Source organism: Puma concolor, chromosome A1 (assembly GCF_028749965.1).
Source record: "Puma concolor isolate L17-30 chromosome A1, mPumCon1.1.hap2, whole genome shotgun sequence".
NCBI lineage: Eukaryota > Metazoa > Chordata > Mammalia > Carnivora > Felidae > Puma > Puma concolor.
This window is the reverse complement of record NC_141667.1, coordinates 30,771,467-30,782,668: the sequence shown is the minus strand read 5'-3', so window position 1 is coordinate 30,782,668 and position 11,202 is coordinate 30,771,467. Positions and strand designations below refer to the sequence as shown.

At 39.4% G+C, this 11,202-nt stretch overlaps 1 protein-coding gene across 1 annotated transcript in view; it reads right to left on the bottom strand.

The window, feature by feature from the left end:
* Positions 1 to 885: 885 nt before the first annotated feature.
* Positions 886 to 11,202, bottom strand: part of WDR70 (WD repeat domain 70) — a 305,807-nt gene continuing 295,490 nt past the window's right edge. Inside the window, exon 18 of the mRNA XM_025923710.2 lies at positions 886 to 1,066. Coding sequence (XP_025779495.2) covers positions 979 to 1,066 — 88 coding nt within the window. The 3' untranslated portion in view covers positions 886 to 978. The remainder of the gene's footprint in view (positions 1,067 to 11,202) is intronic.

Here is an 11,202-nt window from a genome sequence, read left to right as displayed (position 1 = left end):
AGCTCTATTTTAAAATTTTTTTTTTTTCAACGTTTTATTTATTTTTGGGACAGAGAGAGACAGAGCATGAATGGGGGAGGGGCAGAGAGAGCGGGAGACACAGAATCGGAAACAGGCTCCAGGCTCTGAGCCATCAGCCCAGAGCCCGACGCGGGGCTCGAACTCACGGACCGCGAGATCGTGACCTGGCTGAAGTCGGACGCTTAACCGACTGCGCCACCCAGGCGCCCCTAGCTCTATTTTAAAATAGGAAATAATGTATTGTATGTTTACTACATGCCAGGTACTATACTAAACACTTTACAAGGAGCGTCTCATCTAATCCTGTAACAAATCTATGAGGGTGGTGCTATCATCATCTGAGACTAGAAGAGAGAAGTTTAAGAACTCCCAAGGTGACCCAGACAGTAAAGGGCAGAGCCAAGGTTTGAACCCACATGGGTCTGACTTCAAAGCCTGCTTCCTAAATCCTAACCACTGTAGTCTGTTGTTCAAGAATAATTAGATACATGTTCTTTCCTAGTACGGCAATGCTTTTAGCCTGAACTCAGCCTAATTACTTATAATCATGTAAACAACTGTGGTGAAATTATACAGAAATACTAAACTTTTTGATGTCTATTTCCATATTATGCTCCTAGAATTGCTCAAGACACATGTTTGTCTCTATGTACATTCCCCTCCCCTAAGGTTATAAGAATCTGTACAAGACCAATAACTGTTAAATAAAGTTTCCAAATACCTAAAGCACTTGGTAATAGGCTAAGAATCTGTTTCTCATTTATATTACAGATTTCATAGTTGTAGTTAAGAATATGTAAGGACAACTGTAGTGAAGGGTAGCCACCAATCTTTTGAATGGTTCAATAATGCAAAGCACAAAAGTTGCTCATAAAAATGCATTTTTTATTTCATTAAAAAAAAAAATCCTGTCCAATATTCCTCCCCCTCATGCAAATAGCTTTCACGTGAGAGTCTTCAGATTTTACGCTTTTTCCATTCGGGCTCATTCTTTGTTTCCTCATCATCAGATTCAACTTGGGCAAACATGGTTTTGGGCTGAGTCCTAAAAGAAAGTTAATGAAAAGAGGAAAAATTTAGTTGGCAAGTGTTTATTAGATTAGACCTTTGCTACTTTCATCAAGTGGAAGCACATTTGGGGAATCAATTACATCTTAATTATTAAGTATTAATCATTAAACTTCTGGCAAAGAAAAAGATAATGGAAATTTAATTATGTTCAACAAAAGAGTCGATTCTTTTAAAGGTTTTCTCTCTGTAGCAGACTATGTATGCTGTCCTTTTCTTAAATAAAATGAAAATGTATCAAATTCAGTACAATCTCGTACATCCATAACCACCCTCTCCTTCAAACTCAGGCTAATTGGGATTGTTTGGGAGGCCAAATTATAGTCACCGAGCAAAAATACACATGATCTAGGGCACCTGGATGGCTCAGTCAGTTAAGTGTCTGACTCTGGGTTTTGGCTCAGGTCCTGATCTCACGGTTCATGAGTTCAACCCCCTCTTTAGGCTCTGTGCGGGCAGAGACTGCTTCGGATTCTCTCTCTCCTTCTCTCTTTCTGCCCCCCCCCCCCCCCCCCCCCGCCGACTGTCTCTCTCTCTCAAAATAAATAAACTTTAAAAAAATAATAAAAAATTCAGAGAAAAAGGAATACACATGATTTTTATTTACAGCTCTCTGGGTTGTTCCTGGACTTAAGTAGTCCAAATACACGTGATTATGGTGCACATGAACAAGAGAATTTGAGATAATAGCTTTCTTATTTAATGAGTCTAAAATAAGAGATAAGATATATAGTAACTTGAGCACTGCCAGCAAAACTAAAAAACAAAACAAATGGACATTCTCTCCACCCCATGCATTGAAATGTCAAGCATTTTAGGATACATCACTGAGTATCATTGCTCTAATACTGGCACACAGTACCTCAAGCAATCTTTGCATTAGGACTTTCTGTGCTTTGTAAACATACCTGGTTCAAGGACTTTCCTTTTTATACCATTAACACAGAAAATAATTTCAAGAATATGTCAAGTGGTTATAATTTATGCTTCTTTTGGTCATGCTGATTTCCCTTTAAAAACAGCTCTATCACATTACAAGGAAATATTGAAACACTGTACCTGAAGATCATCTATTTTAGCTCACATCTTCATCCTGAATTCAATTCATTACATCATGGTAATTCCAGAATTTTTAAATAATGACAACAACAATTCCTTTTCTTTGACAAATAAAAACAGGGTTAAAACCCGACATTACTTGTTGTTGTTTATTTATTATCCTGGGAAGAACTATATACCATCCACATTCAAGCTCATGTTGTTCTGATGCAAGCCATGTACTGGAATTCCTCATGCATAAGTTAGTTACAACTCCTGTCTCTCTAGTGACCCACACACCTACCTCGAGCCCAAGGTGTCCCCATACACAATCCAGTCGGTTCAACCTCTTGTCACTTCAAGACACTGTCATGACCTCTGCAAATAAGTCACAGCTCTAACATTTCCAAAAACAGCTGCAGATTTTCAGAGGTCATGAGTTGCTGAATTACTAGAAAGCAGGACCCCTGGCTTTCTAACATGCTACAATATGGCAACTGGTACTCATTACATATTTCATCTTTTGGCAAAGCTGTGGACCACTTAGGGATGGGCAAACCCATATGGGAACAAATCTGTCTGGTTTAAAAAGTCCTTTGGATTAGATGGTTAATTTCTTTTTTTTTTTTTTAATGTCTATTTATTCTTGAGACAGAGACAGAGCGTGAACAGGGGAGGGGCAGAGAGAGAGGGAGACACAGAATCTGAAACAGGCTCCAGGCTCTGAGCTGTCAGCACAGAGCCCAAAGCACACTGGGCTTGAACCCATGAGCCGTGAGATCATGACCTGAGCCGAAGTCAGATGCTTAACCCACTGAGCCACCCAGGCACCCCTAGATGGTTAATTTCTAAAGAGAAAAAATAACAGTCTTGTAACGGTATCTGGCAGTGCTTCTGAAGACACCAGCTCAGAGTTAGCCGCAGTGAGACTTCAGTACTAAGAAATTGTAATGGTGTTTATTTTGGATATGAAGAAAAATTAAATGACAGATTACAGGAAGAATAGAGCCGAGAGCTTAAAAAGACTATTTCATTTAAGTAGTTACTCTCATATTCTACCTGCTTCCCAAAGGTATTTTTGGCAGGTTGGTGGCTAACTTGAAGGGTGTAGAATCAATGGAACTACTTCACAGGGGGCAGAAAGGGGGTAATAATTGTAAAGAGGCATGGGGAACATTTTGTGGGGATGGAAATGTTCTATAATCTTGACTGAAGTGGTGATTACCTAAGTGCATACATTTGTCAAGACTTGAAATGGGTGAATTTTGCCTTAGACATAAATTATACTTCAATAACATGGACTTATAAAGAAAATCAAAACAACTGAGTAGAAGGTGAATAACAAAGGAATGAAAGGGTAAACATAATAATATAACACTCAATTTCCCAGTGGCCAAGATAAAGAAAAAGAAAAAGGAAAAATACTAGTTTTTCAGAGGAGGTATCTTTTCCCCCAGCACTAAACTCAGCAAAATTTACTGAGTAGATCTTTATATCAGGATCACTTAAGACTCCCCCTTTGAATTACCAGACCATACAGTTTCCTTTGTCCTTTCTAGGTATTTTAACTTAGGGGATATGAGTTTGTTTGGAAGGTAGGATGGTCTCTTTGCAAAACTCCATGAAATTTAGTATTTTAAATTCCATTTTTTAAAACTAATAACAGTGTTGCTGGAAAACAACCATATTCTCTATATGCAACATCAAATCATGACATTTAGCTTTCAAATAGCCAGGCTTTCCTTCCCCCAGTTGCCAAAATCAAGGTATAAACTACCCAAATTTTCCCAGCAATGCTTGTTTAGCACTTTGTCTTTCATTTTGTTGGCCAGGTAGGGAATACCTGAGTGTAGGAAGTAGGCCCCTTTCAACAAATGGTGCTGGCAAAATTGTACCATATGCAATAAATAAAACTGGACCCTTGTCTTACATGATGCAAAAATTAACTTGAAATGGATCAAAGACCTAAACCTAAGAGCAAAAACTATAAAATATTATGGAAAAGCTTTATGACATTAGATGTGGCAATGATTTCTTTGATAAGACACCAAAAGCCCAAGCACAAAAGACAAACAGGTAAATTGAACTATATCAAAATTAAAAATTTCTGTGCATCAATGGACACAGCTAACAGACTAAAAAGGCAACAACCTATGAAATGGGAGAAAATATTTGCTAATCATATATTTAATAAGGAATTAATATCTAGAATAAAGAACTACAACTCAACAATAACTACAACAACAACAACAACAAAGCCAAACAATACAGTTAAAAACTGGGCAAAGGAGGGGTGCCTGGGTGGCTTAGTCAGTTAAGCGTCTGACTTTGGCTCAGGTCCTGGTCTCCTGGTTCGGGAGTTCGAGCCCCACATCAGGCTCTGTGCTGATAGTTCTGACCCGGGAACCTGCTTCAGATTCTGTCTCCTTCTCTCTCTCTCTGCCCCTCCCCTGATCGCACTCTGTCTCCCTCTCTCTAAAATAAATAAACATTAACAAAATTAAAAAGAAAAAACTGGGCAAAGGACTTGAATAGATATTTCTCCAAAGAAGACAAGCAAAAGACTAACAAACACATAAAAAGATGCTTAACATCACTAATCGGTAGGGAAATGCATATCAAAACCACAATGAGATAACACCTCACACCCATTAGGATGGCTATATAAACAAAAGACAAATAAACAAACAAAACCCAGAAAATAACATGTATTGGCCAGGATGTGGAGAACTGGGACCCTTTACACAGTGATGGTGGGAATGCAAAATGGTGCAGCCTCTAGGGAAAAAAATATGGCAGTTCCTCAAAAATTTCAAAATAAAATTACCATGTGATCTAGCAATTCCACTTCAGGAAATATGCCCAAAAGAATTGAAAGAAGGGTCTTAAAATGATATTTTATTAGAGATTAATAAATGTTCCGTGCATTATTCAGAACAGTCAGAAGGCGGAAGCAACCTCAGTGTCGTGGACAGATGAACGGATAAATAACATGTGGCACACACGTACAATGAGATATTATTCAGTCTTAAAAAGGAAAGAAATGCTGGCATATGCTACACGTCTGAGCCTGGAGGACATTATGTTAACTGAAATAGGCTAGTCACAAAAAGACAAATACTGTATAATTCCACTTATATGTGGTACTGAGGTAGTCATATTTATAAGATAGAAAGCTGGACAGCAGTTGCCAGGGACTGGGTAGAGGGGAAAGGACAAGCTGTTTAGTGAGTACAGAGTTTTAGTTTTGCAAGATGAGAAGAATTCTGGAGATTGGTTGTACAACAATGTGAATGTACTTAACACTACTGAAATGTACACGTAAAAATAATTAAGAGCTTAAATTTTATATTTATGTGTGTTTTACCAAAATTAAAAAAAAATTTTTTTTTTATTAAAAAAAGAAGAACGAACCAGACTCCTTGGACTTGGGAATAAGGAAGAATGAACCCACTTCTAGAATAAACAGGAGGTACCCTGGAGAAGGTCTTACCCTCCAATCTGGGGTCCTGCCTAGAGCAGTGTTTCTCAAACCATCCGTGGTACAAGGCTAGTCTTTGTTTTCTAATTTCCAATCCCTTGCAGACAAATATACTACTTCTAGAAAAATAAAAAGACTGCAAAGGGCTGACCCAAATTTTTATTAGATTCCAAACATATATCAACTTGCTACACAATTTTCTAAGTGCTTGCTCTCAATTCCTGTGCTTATCTATCTCATGAGCCAGTACTGGCTGCTGGACCGCACCTTCCCTCTCAGCTTGGGAAAGAAAGTGGCAAAGCAGGGCTCTGAATCTAGGCTGGGAAGTAAGAATTTGTCTTCTTAACATCAGCTCTTAAACACAATGAGCTTCCTCCAGTGTGGGAAAGTACTTCTCACCTCTGGAGAAGCTGGCCCTGGATGATGCAACTGAAGATTGGGCGCAGGCATGGGGTTCGAGGCTGCACTCTCACAGGCCCACCTTGAAGTAAAGGAGCAGTCTTTACTTCTTGGGGGTTAGTCATGACGAGATGAACAGAGATGTGGACCACAGACAGAAGTTTCCCTTGTTCCAATCCAACCTGCCCCCATACCAACATTCTTACGGCACAAATCAGAGCCCTCCATAAAAGCTATATGCTGAATAAAGACCAGGTTCTTTAAAAAAACAGTATTTGAGGGGCGCCTGGGTGGCGCAGTCGGTTAAGCGTCCGACTTCAGCCAGGTCACGATCTCGCGGTCCGTGAGTTCGAGCCCCGCGTCGGGCTCTGGGCTGATGGCTCAGAGCCTGGAGCCTATTTCCGATTCTGTGTCTCCCTCTCTCTCTGCCCCCCCCCCCCCCCCCGTTCATGCTCTGTCTCTCTCTGTCCCAAAAATAAATAAACGTTGGAAAAAAAAAATTAAAAAAAAACCCAACAGTATTTGAGTTGAGTACACTGAACACCTCTGTCTAGAGAATGCCAGTGTTTTATAGAAGCAAAGTGAGAGAATTATAGCTTTAAATCTTGTAGCTATTCTGTCTTTTCAGCAATTTTTATCTTCAAATTTATTTCCAGCAGTTATTCTTTTGAAAAATTTTGGAAACTCATGTATGAGAAAGAGCAAAAAAAAAAAAAAAAATTCAATTCAGGATTATCTAGGGCATTTAAAACTGATTTCTTCAGTCACTACTTTTTAAGACAATGAGAAACAGAGATGATTAAACAGAGTTAGGAATAGAACCAAAAGATGTCTTCCCTGGGGGATGGCCTAATTTTCCCTTGGCATAGAAAACTACTATAAAAATAAATCAACAATGTCAAGCAGGAGTAAAATGACACATTCAAAAAAAAAGTTAATGGATTTGAAAACACTTAAAAGTTGGTCCAGAAATCCCTGCTTTTAAAACCAACAGGAAACCAACAAATAAACAACAACAAAAAATACTTCAAGTCCCTATTCACATTGTCACTGGCCACAAAAATGGATTCCTTTCTGGGCTGCTTGAAGAAACGGAATTTGTGTACTGATTTTAATATAGACTCTGTTGAGTGCTTCCATAAGGAAGAGTAGAACAAATCAAACCAAATGGGCCTGAACACATGGCAGGAACTCAGGAAATACAAATATAAATAAGTAATGAGCAAGAAATATATTCCACCACCTTGAAAAAGCATTTCCATTACCGATCCATTACCTGTGTTCTATTAAATCAGTTCCTACAGGATTCTATACCTCCTTTCTCAAGAGACAGGAAATTGTCAACTCAAACCTTCAGCCTCATGGCTGGAGATTTATGTAAGTTGCCCAAAACAAAAGCCTATAAAGAGGCTGACTTGAAGAAAAAGGAGGTAAGGGGAACATTCCATTCAGCCAAAAGTATAATCACCACAGTTGCTCAACAGGTTAGTGGGAACACGGTAAGCCTCAGTGAGCACGAGCAGAGTAATCCACCTTATTGAAATCAGCTTTATTCAGGTTACCTATTTTACTGGTTTGTGGCCCACACTTACCCATTTTCCTAAGTATTAAATGAAAACTTAAGCTTACGGAAGGCTGATGTGAAACTTGTGTTTTCCAGTTTAACTCACTTTGCGAACAGTAAACATTTTTCACTTGACTGTATATGTCAACTTGTTTATTAGACTTACCAAGAAAAGGAGAACAGATTACATATCAACATGGTTATTATTACTAATCATTAAATAAACTAATCAGAGAGGGGCTGAAAGGTTTTTTGTTTTATTTTGTTTTAGCTTCAGTAAACTCTGCATTTGCTAATAGTTAATATTTCATGAAGCAAATGTAAAATCTTAAGCAAATGTCTTTCTCAAATCTATAAATTCTGATTAGATGATACTTTGTGCTGAATAATTTTCCCCTTGGGACATTTTTTTAAATTGAATTCTCAAAGTTATTTGTACAAAGTGAGTCTTTTCCAGCAACTGTGTTCTAACAGAAAAATGTTGGAAGCCCAACAAAAACTGAATCCCACCTTTGGTGGTTCTGCCCAGAAGAATTTTGTGTAGAACAGTCAGATTCCCCCTGCAATACTCTTATGAGGGCATTTCTGCAGTGCACTGTTTGTGCAAGAGATTCAAAGTGTCCGCGAGCAGTCCTTTCTCTTCTGACTAAGCTCCAACCTGGGCCTTCTATGCTCCTTTTTTAGTGCTCAGGCCACAGAAAAATCTCAGAATGTTTTCAGCTGCAATGGCAAGTCCACAGGTCACATTCTCATTAATTACAGATATTCTTCTAATATGATTCATTCAAAGCCAGCTCCAGGGTCACAGAATGAGGATGAGGAGAAATCACTCGTAATATTTAGTCATCACTATGTGAGTGGAAACCACAAGCTTTTTTGGCTCAGGGCCCATTGTTTATTATGAAGGAAAACCTCAAAGCCAAAGTCAATTATAGCCATGACTTGACAATCTGACACACTTGTTAACCCTGTTAGAATGAATACGGTCCAGATGAACTGTGACCCAGTCATCACAATTGCAGAATTATTAAGATTAAATAAAGGGCCTGACCAAAAGATTCCACTTGAAATGGTCCCTTCTTTCTGGTGAAGAGCTAATCAAAGATAATTTTTTTTTTAATATTCAGGATGCATAAGAAGATGAGACGCAACATGATGTTTCTAGAGAAAGAATGTTCTATTTTCTTCACAAACTGAACACATAATATTTTGGAAACTACATAAACATATCTCAGACTCATTAAATAGGGCACACTAACTCATAATGCTGGGTGTGTGAGTTCAAAGACGAGTGAGGGTGGAAAAAGGGACAAATGTGAAGCCTGTGGCAACTAGAAACAGAAAGACAGTGAGGAAAGGAAAACAGAAAGAGCCTTCTAAAATCACCACCACCTGCCTTATCACTAAATAGTTAAACAAGTCAGAAGGATAAAATCTTTGAAGAGTACGCAGGCCTGGGGCCACCCAGGTGTTAGCAGTACCCTCTCCAGGCTCACGTTTATAGCCAGCGTTACTGCAGCCCTGCTCTCTTCCTTCCCAGAGAGGGAAACAGCCTCAGCGAGTGTAAGTAAAGCACAGAGGGAGCACAACACCTCAGAACTTCTGATTCTTAGTCTCATGTTCGGCTATGCCATGCTGGCTCACACGATAGTCTTTTCAGCTTCCCTATTGGTCAATTTTTTAAATAATTACTGGTTGCTTTGTGATGAGAAGCAGTACACTACAGTTGTCAAAAGCAGAAGCCTGACTCTGAAGCCAGACTTCTGCATTCAAATCCCAATTCTGCCACCTGCTACCTGTGTGGCTTTGGTCAAGTTATAAGCCTCAACTTCCTCATCTATAACATGGGAACAATGATACCACCTACTTCATAGGGATGTTGTGGAGATTAAATGAATCTATACAAAGTTCTTAAACAAGGCTGGCATGGTGTAAGTATAATAAATATGTCATTATTATTACACCCTTTGCTTTGGCTATCAGGTGTTCCTCACCTCATATAAAAAGTATGTTTTCAAAAAGTTGTATGTAGAATATATTTGGTAAAATAATTTATATATTAAATACACCACAGCAGCTTGCTATTTAAAAAAAAAACTGGGGGAAATTATTTGGTTATGTAAGCAATCTGTCTTCAGTATAAACCTGTATAATTAGAATAATCTACTCTGTACATTTGAATTTTCTAAGGGTGAATCATTTGTGGTTTATTTTAAATAATTACTTTTGTATTATTACTGAACTTTAGTGTGCAAAATAATCACCTGAGAAACTTCTTAAGATGCAGATTTCCAGTCCCAAGCCCACAAAGTCTAACTGAGTTGGTCTTTGATGCAGTCTAGAAACCTGTACCTTTAACCCCCTACCCCCACCCTTGACTCTGACACAAGGCAGTCTACAAAACCACTTTGAGAAATGCTGACCTCTATATAGGAATATGGTGGACGGGGATGATCAGTTACCTAAATATAACTCAGGAAAAAAGTTACATTTTCCTCTGTGGGTTTATGTCTCTTCCTGACACAAATAATATATAAACCTTTACTCACTTAAGGAACAACCTCTTCAGGGGTGCCTGGGTGGCTCAGTCGGTTAAGCGTCCGACTTCGGCTCAGGTCATGATCTCGTGGTTTGTGAGCTCAAGCCCCACGTCGGGTTCTGTGCGGATAGCTCAGAGCCTGGAGCCTGCTTCAGATTCTGTGTCTCTCCATCTCTTGGCCCCTCCCCTGCTCATGCTCTGTGTCTCTCAGTCTCTCAATAATAAATAAACGTTAAAAAAAAAAAGAACCTGTTTAAATTTTTTTTTTTCAACGTTTATTTATTTTTGGGACAGAGAGAGACAGAGCATGAACGGGGGAGGGGCAGAGAGAGGGGGAGACACAGAATCGGAAACAGGTTCCAGGCTCTGAGCCATCAGCCCAGAGCCTGACGCGGGGCTCGAACTCACAGACCGCGAGATCGTGACCTGGCTGAAGTCGGATGCTTAACCGACTGCGCCACCCAGGCGCCCCAAAAAGAACCTGTTTAAATATTGCCTACTGATTTAACATGACTTTAAATGGATCCTTTATGGATGGGAATGATATTTTAATACACACACATATTCATGTATCCCATATCCGACAAGACATGCACGTTGAAGATTCAATCTACCGAACCAGCAATAATGGCAGCTTCTCTGGCAAGAAAAGTGACCATGGCTGACAGAGCTGTCAGGCTGGCAGGCTACTGGCCAGGGTCCAGGCTCCCACGCACGTCCATCCCTGTCTGATGTGTAAGCTAATAGCATTCTGGATCTATATCCTACCCACTCTCCAGCCAGCTCCTCCCCCCTCTCTCCAGCCACTTCTTTTAACAAGAAACTGTAATTGAATCTGACCATGTGTGGCTGAACAAGAGGCCTCTGTGATCCTGCTGTGTTTTAAAACTTCCATGGCTATTACATTGCTGGTGCCAGGAACGAAATGCAAATACTCAACCAATAAAGGTGACGTGTTCAAAGACTCTTTGTGATCACCACTGGAGAACAAAGGTATGTATATGCCTTGTTCATGTGCAAGCCAGGAGATTTAGGTAATGTCTAATTGTGCTCTTCTGTGATAAAGGGAAATACAGTAAATCTTCATTTCAT